General features: G+C 43.6%; 1 protein-coding gene across 4 annotated transcripts in view; it reads left to right on the top strand.

Moving 5' to 3' along the window:
* The window catches only part of STRBP (spermatid perinuclear RNA binding protein), a 451011-nt gene that overhangs the window by 258388 nt on the left and 173447 nt on the right, over positions 1–19176 (top strand). For all 4 annotated transcript variants that reach the window (XM_069241550.1, XM_069241553.1, XM_069241551.1 and 1 more), the window contains one exon: positions 14064–14275. In XM_069241550.1, the coding sequence (XP_069097651.1) occupies positions 14064–14275 (212 nt within the window). The remainder of the gene's footprint in view (positions 1–14063; positions 14276–19176) is intronic.

Below are 19176 nucleotides of genomic sequence, written 5' to 3'. Positions count from 1 at the left end.
CCAATGATGCAGTCTCCAACTCATCGAGGGATGAGTCACGATGATCCTGATGCATGGGATCTTTATGATGCGCCAGTATCAGATAACAGTCCCGACTGTTATCCAGCGAGACCATCACCACCTGAGGACAGTACTGCTTACACACAGGTGGTGTCAAGAGCAGCCGCCTTTCACAATGTCACCCTGCACGCAGAACCAATTGAAGATGACATTTTGTTTAATATTCTGTCGTCCACACATAGTCAGTACCAGAGTCTCCTGATGTTACCGGGAATGTTGAAACACTCAAAGCAAGTGTTTCAAGAGCCTGTGAAAGGCAGGGCCATCACTCCAAGGGTGGAGAAGAAATACAAACCTCCACCAACAGACCCAGTGTACATCACGCAGCAATTGACACCGGACTCAGTGGTAGTAGGGGCAGCTCGTAAAAGGGCGAACTCGCACACCTCGGGAGATGCACCACCACCCAACAAGGAAAGTCGCAAGTTCGACGCAGCGGGGAAAAGGGTCGCGGCACAAGCAGCCAATCAAGGGCGCATTGCCAATTTGCAGGCCTTGCGATCTAGATATGATAGAGCTCATTGGGACGAAATGCAACACTTCATAGAACATCTACCCAAAGAGTTCCAAAAGAGGGCACAACAAGTGGTGGAAGAAGGCCAAAGTATCTCTAATAACCAGATACGGTCGGCAATGGATGCAGCAGACACAGCTGCAAGAACTGTAAATACAGCGGTCACCATACGGAGACACACATGGCTACGCACCTCAGGATTCAAGCAGGAAATTCAAGAAGCGGTGCTGAATATGCCTTTTAACGGACAGCAGTTGTTTGGGCCGGAAGTGGACACTGCTATCGAGAAACCTAAAAAAGACACAGATACTGCCAAGGTCATGGGCGTGCTCTACTCCCCACAGGGCAGAGGCACATTTCGAAAAACAGTTCAGAGGGGGGTTTTGAGGACAAAACACAGAACCCTCAACCTCACAAACAAGACCCACATAACAAAGCCAGAATCAGAGGGGAAGTTTTCGTGGACAATACAGAGGTGGACAGTTCCCTAAGAATAGGGGAAAGTTCCAAAGTCCCAAAACCCCTCAAAATACAGGGAGTGCAGAATTATTAGGCAAATGAGTATTTTGACCACATCATCCTCTTTATGCATGTTGTCTTACTCCAAGCTGTATAGGATCGAAAGCCTACTACCAATTAAGCATATTAGGTGATGTGCATCTCTGTAATGAGAAGGGGTGTGGTCTAATGACATCAACACCCTATATCAGGTGTGCATAATTATTAGGCAACTTCCTTTCCTTTGGCAAAATGGGTCAAAAGAAGGACTTGACAGGCTCAGAAAAGTCAAAAATAGTGAGATATCTTGCAGAGGGATGCAGCACTCTTAAAATTGCAAAGCTTCTGAAGCGTGATCATCGAACAATCAAGCGTTTCATTCAAAATAGTCAACAGGGTCGCAAGAAGCGTGTGGAAAAACCAAGGCGCAAAATAACTGCCCATGAACTGAGAAAAGTCAAGCGTGCAGCTGCCACGATGCCACTTGCCACCAGTTTGGCCATATTTCAGAGCTGCGACATCACTGGAGTGCCCAAAAGCACAAGGTGTGCAATACTCAGAGACATGGCCAAGGTAAGAAAGGCTGAAAGACGACCACCACTGAACAAGACACACAAGCTGAAACGTCAAGACTGGGCCAAGAAATATCTCAAGACTGATTTTTCTAAGGTTTTATGGACTGATGAAATGAGAGTGAGTCTTGATGGGCCAGATGGATGGGCCCGTGGCTGGATTGGTAAAGGGCAGAGAGCTCCAGTCCGACTCAGATGCCAGCAAGGTGGAGGTGGAGTACTGGTTTGGGCTGGTATCATCAAAGATGAGCTTGTGGGGCCTTTTCGGGTTGAGGATGGAGTCAAGCTCAACTCCCAGTCCTACTGCCAGTTCCTGGAAGACACCTTCTTCAAGCAGTGGTACAGGAAGAAGTCTGCATCCTTCAAGAAAAACATGATTTTCATGCAGGACAATGCTCCATCACACGCGTCCAAGTATTCCACAGCGTGGCTGGCAAGAAAGGGTATAAAAGAAGGAAATCTAATGACATGGCCTCCTTGTTCACCTGATCTGAACCCCATTGAGAACCTGTGGTCCATCATCAAATGTGAGATTTACAAGGAGGGAAAACAGTACACCTCTCTGAACAGTGTCTGGGAGGCTGTGGTTGCTGCTGCACGCAATGTTGATGGTGAACAGATCAAAACACTGACAGAATCCATGGATGGCAGGCTTTTGAGTGTCCTTGCAAAGAAAGGTGGCTATATTGGTCACTGATTTGTTTTTGTTTTGTTTTTGAATGTCAGAAATGTATATTTGTGAATGTTGAGATGTTATATTGGTTTCACTGGTAATGATAAATAATTGAAATGGGTATATATTTTTTTTTGTTAAGTTGCCTAATAATTATGCACAGTGATAGTCACCTGCATACACAGATATCCCCCTAACATAGCTAAAACTAAAAACAAACTAAAAACTACTTCCAAAAATATTCAGCTTTGATATTAATGAGTTTTTTGGGTTCATTGAGAACATGGTTGTTGTTCAATAATAAAATTAATCCTCAAAAATACAACTTGCCTAATAATTCTGCACTCCCTGTAAACTTTTGTGACTTCAGTGTCACAAATCCCCAACACATAACACCTGTGGGGGGGGAGACTAACAGATTTTTACAGGAACTGGGAGGAGATAACAGACACGTGGGTCCTAGCCATTATCCAGCATGGTTATTGCATAGAGTTCCTACAATTCCCTCCAAATGTCCCACCGAAAACACACATGTCCAAACAACACATGGATCTATTACAACTGGAGGTCCAAGCGTTGTTACAAAAAGATGCAATAGAACTAGTACCAAATCATCAGAAAGGAACGGGTGTTTACTCCCTGTACTTTCTCATACCCAAAAAAGACAACTCTAAGACCCATATTAGATCTCAGAACACTAAATCTTTACATCAAATCAGATCACTTTCACATGGCGACACTTCAGGATGTAATCCCCTTGCTCAAACAACAAGACTACATGACAACATTAGACCTCAAGGATGCGTATTTCCATATACCCATACATCCTTCCCACAGAAAATACTTAAGGTTCGTAATCCAAGGGGTACATTACCAGTTCAAAGTGTTGCCATTCGGAATAACAACAGCGCCAAGAGTCTTTACAAAATGCCTTGCCATAGTGGCAGCCCATATCAGAAGACAGCAAATACATGTGTTCCTGTATCTGGACGACTGGTTAATCAAAACCAATACGCAAGAACGGTGTTCACAAAATACGTTATAGAAACCCTTCACAAATTAGGGTTCTCACTCAACTACCAAAAATCACACCTACAGCCGTGTCAAGTACAACAGTATTTGGGAGCAACAATCAACACAAGAAAGGGGATTGCCACTCCAAGTCCACAAAGGGTACAGGCATTCCAAAACGTAATACAGACCATGCACCCAAACCAAAGGTTCCAAGTAAAATTTGTAATGAAACTGCTAGGCATGATGTCCTCATGCATAGCCATTGTCCCAAACGCAAGATTACACATACAGCCCTTACAACAGAGCCTAGCATCACAATGGTCACAAGCACAGGGTCAACTTAAAGATCTAGTGTTGATAGACCGCGAAACATACACCTCGCTTCAATGGTGGAATACTATAAATTTAAACCAAGGGCGGCCTTTCTAAGACCCAGTGCCTCAATACGTGATCACAACAGCTGCTTCCATGGTAGGGTGGTGAGCACACCTCAACCAACACAGCATCCAGGGACAATGGGACACTCAACAGAAACAACTTCATATAAATCACTTAGAACTACTAGCAGTATTTCTAGCGTTGAAAGCATTTCAACCACTAATAACCCACAAACACATTCTTGTCAAAACAGACAACATGACAACAATGTATTATCTGAACAAACATGGAGGGACACACCCGACACAGTTGTGTCTCTTAGCTCAAAAGATATGGCATTGGGCGATTCACAACCACATTCGCCTAATAGTGCAGTTCATACCAGAAATCCAAAACCAGTTAGCAGACAATCTCTCTCGGGATCACCAACAGATCCACGAATGAGAAATTCATCCCCAGATACTACTAACTTATTTCCAAAGATGGGGAACACCGCAAATAGACCTATTTGCCACAAAAGAAAACGCAAAATGCCAAAACTTCGCATCCAGGTACCCACAAGCTCACTCTCAAGGCAATGCGTTATGAATGAGTTGATATTTGCATACGCTTTTCCCCCTCTTCCACTCCTTCCGTATCTAGTAAACAAATTGAGTCAAAACAAACCTAAACTAATATTGATAGCACCAACTTGGGCACGACAACCTTGGTACACAACACTACTAGACCTGTCAGTAGTACCTCATATCAAACTGCCAAACAGACCAGATCTGTTAACTCAACACAAACAACAGATCAGACACCCGAATCCAGCATCGCTCAATCTAGCAATTTGGCTCCTGAAATCTTAGAATTTGGACATCTAGACCTTACACAAGAATGCATGGAGGTCATAAAACAGGCTAGGAAACCAACCACAAGACATTGCTACGCAAATAAGTGGAAAAGATTTGTTTATTACTGCCATAATAATCACATTCAACCATTACACGCATCTGCGAAAAACATTGTAAGCTACCTACTACACTTAGAAAAGTCTAAGTTAGCTTTTTCATCCATAAAAATACATCTGACCGCAATTTCGGCTTATTTGCAAATTACGCATTCAACTTCATTATTCAGAATCCCAGTTATAAAAGCATTTGTGGAGGGTCTGAAAAGGATTATTCCACCAAGAACACCACCAGTTCCTTCATGGAACTTCAACATCGTATTAACACGACTCATGGGTCCACCTTTTGAACCCATGCATTCATGTGAGATACAGTACTTAACTTGGAAAGTAACCTTTCTAATAGCTATCACAACTCTCAGAAGAGTAAGTGAGATACAAGCCTTTACCATACAAGAACCCTTTATACAAATACACAAACATAAAGTAGTTCTACGCACAAATTCTAAATTCTTACCTAAGGTCATATCACCGTTCCACTTAAATCAAACAGTGGAACTCCCAGTGTTCTTTCCAGAACCAGACTCTGTAGCTGAAAGAGCATTACATACATTAGACATCAAAAGGGCACTAATGTACTACAGTGATAGAACCAAACAAATTCGCAAAACAATTGTTTGTTGCTTTCCAAAAACCTCATACAGGGAATCCAATATCCAAACAAGGCATTGCCAGATGGATAGTAAATGTATTCAAACCTGTTATGTAAAAGCAAAAAGAGAACTGCCTATTCCACCAAAGGCACACTCCACTAGAAAGAAAGGTGCCACCATGGCCTTTCTAGGAAACATACCAATGACTGAAATATGTAAAGCAGCCACATGGTCTACGCCTCATACGTTTACCAAGCATTACTGCATGGATGTGTTAACAACACAGCAAGCCACAGTAGGACAAGCAGTATTAAGAACGTTATTTCAAACAACTTCCAACTCCTACAGGCTAAACCACCGCTTTTGGGGAGATAACTGCTTACTAGTCTATGCACAGCATGTGTATCTGGCAGCTACACATGCCATAGAACGGAAAATGTCACTTACCCAGTGTACATATGTTCGTGGCATGAGACGCTGCAGATTCACATGCGCCCTCCCACCGCCCCGGGAGCCTGTAGCCATTTTAAAATGCCAAGAAAATTGAACTTGTACATTTGTAAATATATCATTTTTAGTCACATTATGTACATACATACTTACTCCATTGCATGGGCACTATTACTATATACACGACTCCTACCCCACCCTCTGCGGGTAAAACAATCTAAGATGGAGTCGACGCCCATGCACAATGGAGCCAAAAGGGGAGGAGTCCCTCGATCTCGTGACTCGAAAAGACTTCTTCGAAGAAAAACAACTTGTAACACTCCGAGCCCAACACTAGATGGCGGGACGTGCACAGCATGTGAATCTGCAGCATCTCATGCCACGAACAGATGTACACTGGGTAAGTGACATTTTCCGTATATATATATATATATATATATATATATATATATATATATATATATATATATATATATATATGTTTGGAGGCATGTGTAGCTGCAGATACACATGCTGTGCACATCCCGCCATCTGGTGTTGGGCTCAGAGTGTTACAAGTTGTTTTTCTTCTAAGAAGTCTTTTCGAGTCACAAGATCGAGGGACTCCTCCCATTTCGGCTCCATTGCGCATGGGCGTCGACTCCATCTTAGATTGTTTTTTTTCCGCCATCGGGTTCGGACGTGTTCCTTTTCGCTCCGTGTTTCGGGTCGGAAAGTTAGTTAGAATCTCGGAAAAATCGTTGGTATTGTTTGCGTTCGGTATCGGGTTTGTTATAACAGATCGACACCGACTTTTGAAGAGCTCCGGTGGCCCTTCGGGGTTTTTTCGATCCCCCCGTCGGGGCCTGGTCGGCCCGGCCACGTGTCTCTTCAAGGCTGATGGAACGGACCCCATTCCGCTTCTGCCCAAAATGCCATAACAAGTATCCATATACAGATCAGCATCTGGTCTGTAACTTGTGTCTGTCTCCAGAGCACAAGGAGGATACCTGTGAAGCCTGTCGAGCGTTTCGGTCGAGGAAGACATTAAGAGACCGAAGAGCAAGAAGACTGCAGATGGCGTCGGCGCCGACAGGACAAGGGCGTTTCGAGGAGGAAGAAGAAAGCTTCTCCATCCATGAATCGGACTTGGACGAGCTCGATCCCGAGGAAACGCCGAAAACCGTGAGTAAGACATCGAAACATAAAACTCACGAGAAGACAACAAAAGCCCAGGGGACGCCACCGCCAACAGGCCATGGCTTAACCCGAAAGATAGGTGACCTATCATCGGCACCGAAAAAGGGCGTGCATGTGGCGAAGTCATCGGACTCCGGTCGAGATACCGGCACACAGCAATCTCGGACCCGAGACACCGGCCCCGAACAGATTCGGCACCGAGAGAGTGGCACCAAAATGGTTCGGCTTCGAGAAACCACGACGCCGAAAATAAAGAAGGTTGCCTCGGAGCCCAAAAAGGCGACCGAAAAGATTTCGATTCCGAAACATCCAGCATCGGAACCGAAAACAGGTTCCTACACAGAGGAACAGGGATTGTCCTCCCAGATGCAAGGACATAAGTTCGGAGAGGAACTTCAATCTGTTGAGCCAGACTACACTTAAAGAAGGCTCCACATTCAAAAAGACACAGGGAAGATAACCACTCTTCCCCCAATTAAGATGGAAAGAAGACTTGCCTTTCAAGAAAAGGACAAGCAGCCACAGGCAAAGGTGACAAGACAAACAACTCCACCACCATCTCCACCACCATCAATGCACACATCACCGGTAGCCACTCCACCACTGATGCAATCTCCGACTCATACTGCAATGAGTCAAGATGATCCTGATGCATGGGACCTTTATGATGCTCCTGTATCAGATAACAGCCCAGACTGTTACCCTACAAGGCCGTCGCCACCTGAAGACAGTACATCCTACACGCAGGGGGTCTCAAGGGCAGCTGCGTTTCATAACGTCACCTTGCATTCAGAACCAATTGAGGATGACTTTTTATTTAATACACTCTCCTCCACTCATAGCCAATACCAAAGCTTACCTATGCTCCCAGGAATGCTAAAACATTCAAAACAAATATTTCAGGAGCCTGTTAAAGGCAGAGCCATAACTCCATGTTGGAAAAAAAGTATAAGCCACCACCAACAGACCCTGTTTATATTACGCAGCAATTAACACCGGATTCTGTGGTTGTTGGGGCAGCTCGCAAGAGAGCAAACTCTCATACCTCGGGAGATGCACCACCTCCAGACAAGGAGAGTCGCAAATTCGATGCTGCGGGTAAAAGAGTTGCAGCACAAGAAGCAAACCAATGGCGTATTGCCAATTCACAAGCACTTTTGGCAAGATACGATAGAGCTCATTGGGACGAAATGCAGCATTTCATAGAACACTTACCCAAAGAGTTCCAGAAAAGGGCACAACAAGTGGTAGAAGGACAAAGTATCTCCAATAATCAGATACGGTCATCAATGGACGCAGCAGATACAGCTGCAAGGACAGTAAATACTGCAATAACAATAAGGAGACATGCATGGTTGCGTACGTCAGGATTCAAGCCGGAAATACAACAAGCCGTGCTGAACATAACCCTTTAATGAACAGCAGTTGTTTGGGCCAGAAGTCGACACTGCTATTGAAAAACTAAAAAAAGATACTGATACCGCAAAAGCCATGGGCGCACTCTACTCCCCACAAAGCAGAGGCACATTTCGCAAAACACCATTTAGGGGAGGGTTTCGAGGTCAACCTACAGAGGCCACAACCTCACAACAAGGCCCACTTATCAAAGCCAATACCAGCGGGGAAGTTTTCGGGGGCAATATAGAGGGGCACAATTCCCAAAAAATAGAGGGAAGTTCCAAAGCCCCAAAACCCCTCAAAACAAACAGTGACTTCCAGGTCACACATCCCCAACACATAACACCTGTGGGGGGGAGACTAAGACAATTTTACAAACATTGGGAGGAGATAACAACAGACACTTGGGTACTGGCAATTATCCAGCATGGTTATTGCATAGAATTTCTCAAATTCCCTCCAAAAGTGCCACCGAAAACACACAATATGTCAAAACAACATATAGATCTTCTAGGACTAGAAGTTCAGGCATTACTACTAAAAGAAGCAATAGAATTAGTACCAGAACACCAGAAAGGAACAGGAGTTTACTCTCTGTACTTTCTCATACCCAAAAAAGACAAGACTCTGAGACCTATATTAGATCTCCGAACATTAAATACCTACATCAAATCAGATCACTTTCACATGGTGACATTACAAGACGTAATCCCACTACTCAAACAACAAGACTACATGACAACACTAGACCTAAAGGATGCATATTTCCATATACCGATACATCCTTCACACAGAAAGTACTTAAGGTTTGTATTCCAAGGAACACATTACCAATTCAAGGTGTTGCCATTCGGAATAACAACTGCGCCAGGAGTTTTTACAAAGTGCCTAGCAGTCGTAGCTGCACATATCAGAAGGCAGCAAATACATGTGTTCCCGTACCTAGACGATTGGTTAATCAAAACCAACACTCTAGAAAGGTGTTCACAACACACAAAGTATGTCATAGAAACCCTACACAAACTAGGTTTCTCAATCAACTACACAAAGTCACACCTTCTGCCGTGTCAAACACAGCAATACTTAGGGGTGACAATCAACACAGCAAAAGGGATTGCCACTCCAAGTCCACAAAGGGTTCAGGCATTTCACAATGTAATACAGGCCATGTATCCAAATCAAAAAATACAAGTCAAAAAGGTGATGAAACTCCTAGGCATGATGTCCTCATGCATAGCCATTGTCCCAAACGCAAGGTTGCACATGCGGCCCTTACAACGGTGCCTAGCATCACAGTGGTCACAGGCACAGGGTCAAATTCTAGATCTGGTGTTGGTAGACCGCCAAACATACACCTCGCTTCAATGGTGGAACAGTATAAATTTAAACCAAGGGCGGCCTTTCCAAGACCCAGTGCCACAATACGTAATAACAACAGATGCCTCCATGATAGGGTGGGGAGCACACCTCAATCAATACAGCATCCAAGGACAATTGGACACTCACCAAAAACAGTTTCACATAAATCACTTAGAACTATTGGCAGTATTTCTAGCGCTGAAAGCATTTCAACCCATAATAAGCTACAAACACATTCTTGTCAAAACAGACAACATGACAACGATGTATCACCTAAACAAACAGGGAGGCACACACTCAACACAGTTGTGTCTCCTGGCACAGAAAATATGGCATTGGGCGATTCACAACCACATTCGCCTAATAGCACAATTTATTCCAGGAATTCAGAACCAGCTAGCGGACAATCTTTCTCGGGATCACCAACAGATCCACGAATGGGAGATTCACCCCCAAATACTGAATACTTACTTCCAGAGTTGGGGAACGCCACAAATAGATCTATTTGCAACAAAGGAAAACGCAAAATGCCAAAACTTCGCATCCAGGTACCCACAAGATCAGTCTCAGGGCAATGCGTTATGGATGAGTTGGTCAGGGATATTTGCTTACGCTTTTCCCCCTCTCCCACTCCTTCCATATCTAGTAAACAAGCTGAGTCAAAACAAACTCAAACTCATACTAATAGCACCGACATGGGCAAGGCAACCTTGGTACACAACACTACTAGACCTCTCAGTAGTGCCTCATGTCAAACTACCAAACATACCAGATCTGTTAACGCAACACAAACAACAGATCAGACACCCAAATCCAGCATCGCTGAATCTAGCAATCTGGCTCCTGAAGTCCTAGAGTTCGGACATTTAGACCTTACACAGGAATGTATGGAGGTCATAAAACAAGCTAGGAAACCTACCACTAGACATTGCTATGCAAATAAGTGGAAAAGATTTGTCTATTACTTCCACAATAATCAAATTCAACCCTTACACGCATCTGCCAAAGACATCGTAGGATACTTACTACATTTGCAAAAATCAAAGCTAGCTTTTTCTTCCATTAAAATACATCTTACAGCAATTTCAGCTTACCTGCAAATTACGCACTCAACTTCTCTATTTAGAATACCAGTCATAAAAGCATTTATGGAAGGTCTAAAGAGAATTATACCACCAAGAACACCACCAGTTCCTTCATGGAACCTCAACATTGTCTTAACACGACTCATGTGTCCACCTTTTGAGCCCATGCACTCTTGTGAAATGCAATACTTAACATGGAAAGTTGCATTTTTAATTGCCATCACATCTTTAAGAAGAGTAAGTGAGATTCAAGCGTTTACCGTACAAGAACCATTTATTCAGATACACAAGTATAAAGTAGTTCTACGAACAAATCCTAAATTTTTACCAAAAGTCATATCACCGTTCCACTTAAATCAAACAGTAGAATTACCAGTGTTCTTCCCACATCCAGACTCTGTAGCTGAAAGAGCACTACATACATTGGACATCAAAAGAGCGTTAATGTACTACATTGACAGAACAAAACTAATTTGCAAAACAAAACAATTATTTATTGCTTTCCAAAAACCTCATACAGGAAATCCAATTTCTAAGCAAGGCATTGCTAGATGGATAGTTAAGTGCATTCAAACCTGTTATCTTAAAGCTAAAAGAGAACTGCCTATTACACCAAAGGCACACTCAACTAGAAAGAAAGGTGCTACCATGGCCTTTCTAGGAAATATTCCAATGACAGAAATATGTAAGGCAGCTACATGGTCTACGCCTCATACATTTACCAAACACTACTGTGTAGACGTGCTAACGGCACAACAAGCCACAGTAGGCCAAGCAGTACTACGAACATTGTTTCAGACAACTTCAACTCCTACAGGCTGAACCACCGCTTTTGGGGAGATAACTGCTTACTAGTCTATGCACAGCATGTGTATCTGCAGCTACACATGCCACCAAACGGAAAATGTCACTTACCCAGTGTACATCTGTTCGTGGCATTAGTCGCTGCAGATTCACATGCGCCCACCCGCCTCCCCGGGAGCCTGTAGCCGTTTAGAAGTTGATCTTGAACATCTGTATATTTGTAAATATATATATTACTTTAAACTACATTATGTACATACGTATTCACTCCATTGCATGGGCACTATTACTAGCATATACAACTCCTACCTCACCCTCTGCGGGGGAAAACAATCTAAGATGGAGTCGACGCCCATGCGCAATGGAGCCGAAATGGGAGGAGTCCCTCGATCTCGTGACTCGAAAAGACTTCTTCGAAGAAAAACAACTTGTAACACTCCGAGCCTAACACCAGATGGCGGGATGTTCCCAGCATGTGAATCTGCAGCGACTAATGCCATGAACAGATGTACACTGGGTAAGTGACATTTTCCATATATATATATATATATATATATATATATATATATATATATATATATATATATATATATAATGAAATCTTGAGACAACTAAATTACACAGGATTACAACCGTTGTCTTTTAAAGGAATTGAGATTTGCTGATCTTGAATAAAAGATTTGTCCTTAATCCCACAATTTCTTTCTGCAGCAAGAACATAAGCGTACATTTTTATAAACTATCAGTAATAGTTTAATCTTTTTAAGTAAAGGAATCTGGAATGCTCTGCTTATATAGGAATACAGGGAGTGCAGAATTATTAGGCAAATTAGTATTTTGACCACATCATCCTCTTTATGCATGTTGTCTTACTCCAAGCTGTATAGGCTCGAAAGCCTACTACCAATTAAGCATATTAGGTGATGTGCATCTCTGTAATGAGAAGGGGTGTGGTCTAATGACATCAACACCCTATATCAGGTGTGCATAATTATTAGGCAACTTCCTTTCCTTTGGCAAAATGGGTCAAAAGAAGGACTTGACAGGCTCAGAAAAGTCAAAAATAGTGAGATATCTTGCAGAGGGATGCAGCACTCTTAAAATTGCAAAGCTTCTGAAGCGTGATCATCGAACAATCAAGCGTTTCATTCAAAATAGTCAACAGGGTCGCAAGAAGCGTGTGGAAAAACCAAGGCGCAAAATAACTGCCCATGAACTGAGAAAAGTCAAGCGTGCAGCTGCCACGATGCCACTTGCCACCAGTTTGGCCATATTTCAGAGCTGCGACATCACTGGAGTGCCCAAAAGCACAAGGTGTGCAATACTCAGAGACATGGCCAAGGTAAGAAAGGCTGAAAGACGACCACCACTGAACAAGACACACAAGCTGAAACGTCAAGACTGGGCCAAGAAATATCTCAAGACTGATTTTTCTAAGGTTTTATGGACTGATGATATGAGAGTGAGTCTTGATGGGCCAGATGGATGGGCCCGTGGCTGGATTGGTAAAGGGCAGAGAGCTCCAGTCCGACTCAGACGCCAGCAAGGTGGAGGTGGAGTACTGGTTTGGGCTGGTATCATCAAAGATGAGCTTGTGGGGCCTTTTCGGGTTGAGGATGGAGTCAAGCTCAACTCCCAGTCCTACTGCCAGTTCCTGGAAGACACCTTCTTCAAGCAGTGGTACAGGAAGAAGTCTGCATCCTTCAAGAAAAACATGATTTTCATGCAGGACAATGCTCCATCACACGCGTCCAAGTACTCCACAGCGTGGCTGGCAAGAAAGGGTATAAAAGAAGGAAATCTAATGACATGGCCTCCTTGTTCACCTGATCTGAACCCCATTGAGAACCTGTGGTCCATCATCAAATGTGAGATTTACAAGGAGGGAAAACAGTACACCTCTCTGAACAGTGTGTGGGAGGCTGTGGTTGCTGCTGCACGCAATGTTGATGGTGAACAGATCAAAACACTGACAGAATCCATGGATGGCAGGCTTTTGAGTGTCCTTGCAAAGAAAGGTGGCTATATTGGTCACTGATTTGTTTTTGTTTTGTTTTTGAATGTCAGAAATGTATATTTGTGAATGTTGAGATGTTATATTGGTTTCACTTGTAATAATAAATAATTGAAATGGGTATATATTTTTTTTTGTTAAGTTGCCTAATAATTATGCACAGTAATAGTCACCTGCACACACAGATATCCCCCTAACATAGCTAAAACTAAAAACAAACTAAAAACTACTTCCAAAAATATTCAGCTTTGATATTAATGAGTTTTTTGGGTTCATTGAGAACATGGTTGTTGTTCAATAATAAAATTAATCCTCAAAAATACAACTTGCCTAATAATTCTGCACTCCCTGTATTGTTTGCTTAGGGGTGATTACCCATGCCAGTGAATTACTGTCTCAGGTACGTAATTTACGTATGCTGCTAAATTGATGTGTGTGTCTGGATAGTTTTTATGAATGGTGAAACGCCTTCTGTTGTATTTCATCAACTGAAACTTGATCTTTTTACTTTTCTTTCTAGTAATATTAGACAGCAAAGCAATAGATGCCAACCAGCCAATGAATGCACTAATGAGATTGAACCAAATCAGGCCTGGTCTTCAGTATAAGCTTCTTTCACAGTCTGGTCCTGTTCATGCACCGGTTTTCACAATGTCAGTAGATGTTGACTCTACAGTATATGAAGCATCCGGACCTTCAAAGAAAACAGCAAAGCTTCATGTAGCAGTGAAGGTAAATAAAATGTTTGTCACTATAATTTCTGATGGAAACTTTTAACCGCAAATTCCTCACCTTGTGAAAACCCCTAGGTGTCAGATTGGATCCAGAGATTTTTCTAAGCAGTTCCCTCACACGCCGGTCAGTGGCATCATGCAAATGTGCACCTGGTTCGTCCCCCCGGAAGTGATATTGGGGCACAGTATAGTCGCCAACTGTGTGTGTCAACTTCTGTTCCTTTTTTTCTGTGTCTTTCTACGCAGATCTGGAGTTTGTTTTCTTGATTTCTGTCACTTGACAGAAAATGCTCTCTATGTTTCCAGTGTGTAAGGGATATATCTTCCTCTAAAAAGACTGTGTTCCAACACTGAAACGATCGCCAAAAACAGATGTCATTAACGGACCTGCACGTGGTCTGTCTCTGGTTTCTTATCTCCGCGCATAACTTGAAGGCAGGCTACAACTCAAATTAACCTGAACGCCTTCTGTGATCACAAGGCCAAACTGTCACCGAGCCCCATAGGAAGGGCCGATCAAAGTTGAGGACATAGACGTTAGCACCTCCAGACCTAGGATGACTGCCACAGACCTGAGTCTTTCACTGTTCCTGCCAGAGTTCCAAGGCACTTCGGCAATGCTACAGCAGATTTTGGATTAATTTTTGGTACCCTTTTGGAGCTCCCTGGGTGCGCTTTCAGACTACATGGATCCAAGGAGGCATCCTGTTGGCTTACCACTGGCAGATCCATTCCCTGTGCCAACTGCGCCTCTCCACATCACTCCAGGGTTTTGCCTAACTCTAGGGCTGACACCTGCCCTGACTCCTTCTCTGGCACTTAATACCACACTCCTTCCTTGTGTCAACTTTGTAATTGATGCAGCCTGAAGCCTGAGGGCTAAACCGCAGTTCTTTTAGACTTGGAAGCGAGTCCGCCTGCAACCTCGATCGAATTTGCGCTCAACTCAATCTCTTTCGCAGCCCCATTCCGATACGCTTCCACTGCCACATAGATTCTCAGTCCTGAAGCCGTGTGGCAATGATGGAAGTAACAAAGCGCAAGTCTCTGACAACGAAAATCTTTTTCTGAACCTCCAGGAGTCCAATAGCATTGACACCTCTCCGGAATCTGGCCTAGGTTCTCTACTTGGGCCTTCTATGGAGGAACATGCCTTTTCTCCATGGTAATTAGAGGAGTTGCAGAAGTTCTTGACCTCCAAGATCCCTCAATTGATGTTAAAACAGATGTGCTGACATAGCCAGTCCAGACCTCTTTCTAACCATTGCCTCCATTAGTAAGGCTAATCACAGTTACCCTCTAAGCATCTCGGCGAAGCCAGGCTAAGGCTCTTCATCTTATAAATGACAAATAGCCCAATGGCAGATACCATCTCTGGGGGTACCAACCCTTCCTCCTTGAGCACTCAACAGCAAAGAGCCTTATAGTTCAGGCTTCCATCAGTCAACTAACCCAAGTGTGTATCCGACCATTTCCACCAGACAGAGTTAAAACACATGAAGGTATTTGGGCGACAGATGTTCTCCTCAGCATACTTTGCCATTAGCTCTGTCAGTATGAGTTGCTTCCTGGGGATTTACTCACAAGTTGTGGGACATGGTGAGCGATATCTTGCCTGATGACTTTTGTGCAAACCTCCAACAAATAATTCAGGATGATCAAGACGTGATAAAGCACGTGATCAGGCCCAGTCTGCACACAACTGACTATCAGGTTAAGCAGTTGGTTCCATTGAAGTCCTTCAGCGTCAACATGGATAAGATCTCCAGTGATGTCCGACAGTTGTTCATGGACATTCCATTTGCACTCAGATTTTTGGAGGCAAGACAGACTTGGAGTTAAAGCACGTCAAAGAAAACAAAGTAACCGAGTGCTCTAATGACCTTCTACCACCCATACAGTACTTTCCCCAACAATATTTGCCCTTTTTATGTTTCGGAAGTGAGATACAAGAGGGATACAGCAGATTTCCTGGCAGAATTTCTCTGCACCGGACCTCCAAGGCCTTCTGAGGTAGAGTTCTGGTATCCAGCCAAAAGCATCAAGGCCACCGTGGGCAACAAACTGGCCAAAAGCCCACTGCACCCCTACTGCAGCTGCTTCAAAACATCTTTAGTTTGTCCTCAGCGGTGCATTGTCATCTTGTTAGATGCTGTATAAGTGACAACCCATCACATCAGACAGATGGGTGCTTCAAATTGTCCATTACGATTATGCTCTCCCCTTCCTGTCCACCTCTCTTATATGTGCCATCTACACCACAGCATCTTATGGAGGATCACTTGACCATTCGCCAACAGGTTTTTTATGCTTCCATGGAGAAGTAGCCCCTATGGAGGGTACTGACATCAAAGGTTATGTCTGGCTACTTCTCCCCTTACTCTCTGCTGCCAGAGAAGGAAGGAGAACTTCATCCTATCCTAGTCCACTGCCCCCTGAATTTCTTCCTCAAGAAGGATACGTTCAGAATACTCACTTTGGCCCAAGTTCTGTCTGCCCCGAATCCAGGTGGCTCTTTGGTGGCATTGGATTATCAGTATGCCTATTTCCACATCCCTGTCTTGCTATCCAATAGACACTACAGGTAGGCCACAAGCACTTTTAGTTCTCTTTGCTCCCCTTTGGCCTCACCAGTACCCTTCAAGTGTTTTTGAGAGTGATGATGGTGGTTGCTGCTCGTCTCAGAAGGTTGGGAATGCTTGTCTTCCCATACATCCAACGATTGGTTGTTAAAGGTGGCCTCACCTCAAAAGGCCAGGAACAACCTGCAGATGACCTTTTGACATCCCTGAGATTTACTGTCAATGTGTCAGTCACACCAAACCCATTCACAGAAGCTCCCTTTCATTTAAGCCATCCTGGATATGTTGCTACTTTGAGACTTCCCTCCACCTCAAGGAGCAGAAGATATTCTGTGTATGATCTTGATGATCCTTGACCTGGATGTCAGTGAAAGCTACTTCGTGGCTTCCTACACCCTGCTTGTGAACCACACCAGGTGGCACATGCAGGCTCTGCAGTGTGAGCTGAAGTCTCAGTGGGCTCAGTTCCAAGGAGGAAACTCTTGAATTCCATCCAGGTGTGGGAGGAGACGATGAAAGATGTAGTAAATCTTGTTCAGGCCACCCTCCAGCAGAACCATCTGATCGAGACGGTGGGAAAGGTTTGTGTGATGTGCTTATAGGCATATCCAGACCTGCAAGCCGTTATCTCACATCCTCTTTTTCCCTTTCGTTGGCCCAACAAGACATTGCTGTGGTGACAGTTAAAGGTTATTTGTTGGCCTTATCAACCTAACTGTAGTTAACTGATTAGCTGTCTATTTAAGTCACCTTTCGTGGTGCTTGTCTTCATAGGGTTGACCCACATATTTCCTCCAAACCTTTTGTGGTGCCTCACAGGGGTATACATTTTATTTTCACATTTCTAAAGTGCATCCATTTTGAAACTGCATGTACCCTGAAGACAGTGTTCTTCATATTGGTCACGTTAGCTTGTCTCATGAGTTGAGGTACAGTCACTTTCTCTCCAACAGCAGTACTCCACCATCCTCCCAAACAAGCTAGTGCTACTGACTAATGTGGCATCCCTTACAAAAGTTGTCATGCCCTTCCACTTTGGACTATCACCCTACCAGCGTTTTTTGCTGCCACTCTTCCATTCAAGGAGGGGGAAAGATTCCATTGATTAAACCCTAAGAGAGCCCACAACATCTACATTGATCGCACCAAATGCCATACAGTGTGCAATCAACACTTCATTAGGTTTTTTGGAACAAAGCAAGGAAAGGCAGTACAGATACGGACGATCTCCAGATGGATTGTACTTTGCATCAAGTCTGCAGCTCATTCCACCTGTGCCAAGGCTGCCATACTGTGCTGGCGTGAGGACTGCCGGTTTTAGACATCTGGAAGTCTGTTACGAGGGTGTCAGTTCATACGTTTAGGCTACACTATTGCTTGGATCGCCAGGTCCCAGTCGGAGAGTCTTTTTGCCCGTTTGGTCCTGCAGGATTTTGTGGTCTGACTCATTAACAGACCCACCATAGTAAAAAAAAGATTCCATCTAGACATCTCCACACTGGCAAAATCTGATGATTGAAGGTTACATGTCCAACGGCGCTGACAAATATGAGAAAGAAACTGACATCAACACTCTAAAGTGGCCCTAACGTCGCTTCCAAGGCAGGATGGACCTGACTGGGAACCGCACAATTCCACCTCTTAGTATACAAGGGAATTGCTGAGAAAAATCCCCAGAACCAGTCTAGTACCAGAGGTATTCACAAGGTAAGGAGTCTGCAGTTGGGTAGAGTATCCACCAGCAAGAGGGCTACTGAAGGTAAAGTAACTTGTTCATTTATCAAATACTCCTCTGTTTTGCATGTTAGTATTGCGACAACTGTCAGTTACCCATATTGCTTTTAATATGGGTCTGTCTGTATTTTTATTTTTCATCTCTAGTTAACTCTGAAAAGTATTATGGTCCTCATCCTTATTTTTCAGTGAAACTGACTCCATGTTTCTGCCTGGGGAAATATTGGGGCTCACCATTTCTTCAAGTTGAATTTCCTGAAGGATGCCAAGATTCAATGCAGAAATCTTTGTTTTTACATGGATTTCCACAGGTTTCTCATGATTATGGATTTTGTTTGCACCGCAAATTAAGCAAGGCGAACAAGTTCAAGGGTGGTGTTTTTTTGTAATCCTAGTTCAGCTGGTAATTGGGTGTCAGATGATTCAGGATTACCTCCAAACACAGCATAAGTGTTTTAAGTGCACATTCCATTCCTTGCACTTTTGTAAAGAGATCAGTTCCCATAAACACATCAATCTTTGCATCATTTTTTGTGTTGTTGTCGGTTCGGAGTGCAATACACTTCTAAAAGTGTCTGGTATG

This window comes from Pleurodeles waltl, chromosome 6, assembly GCF_031143425.1.
Source record: "Pleurodeles waltl isolate 20211129_DDA chromosome 6, aPleWal1.hap1.20221129, whole genome shotgun sequence".
Classification (NCBI taxonomy): domain Eukaryota; kingdom Metazoa; phylum Chordata; class Amphibia; order Caudata; family Salamandridae; genus Pleurodeles; species Pleurodeles waltl.
Note: the sequence above shows the minus strand (reverse complement) of the source record. Positions and strands in the feature narration are given on the sequence as shown.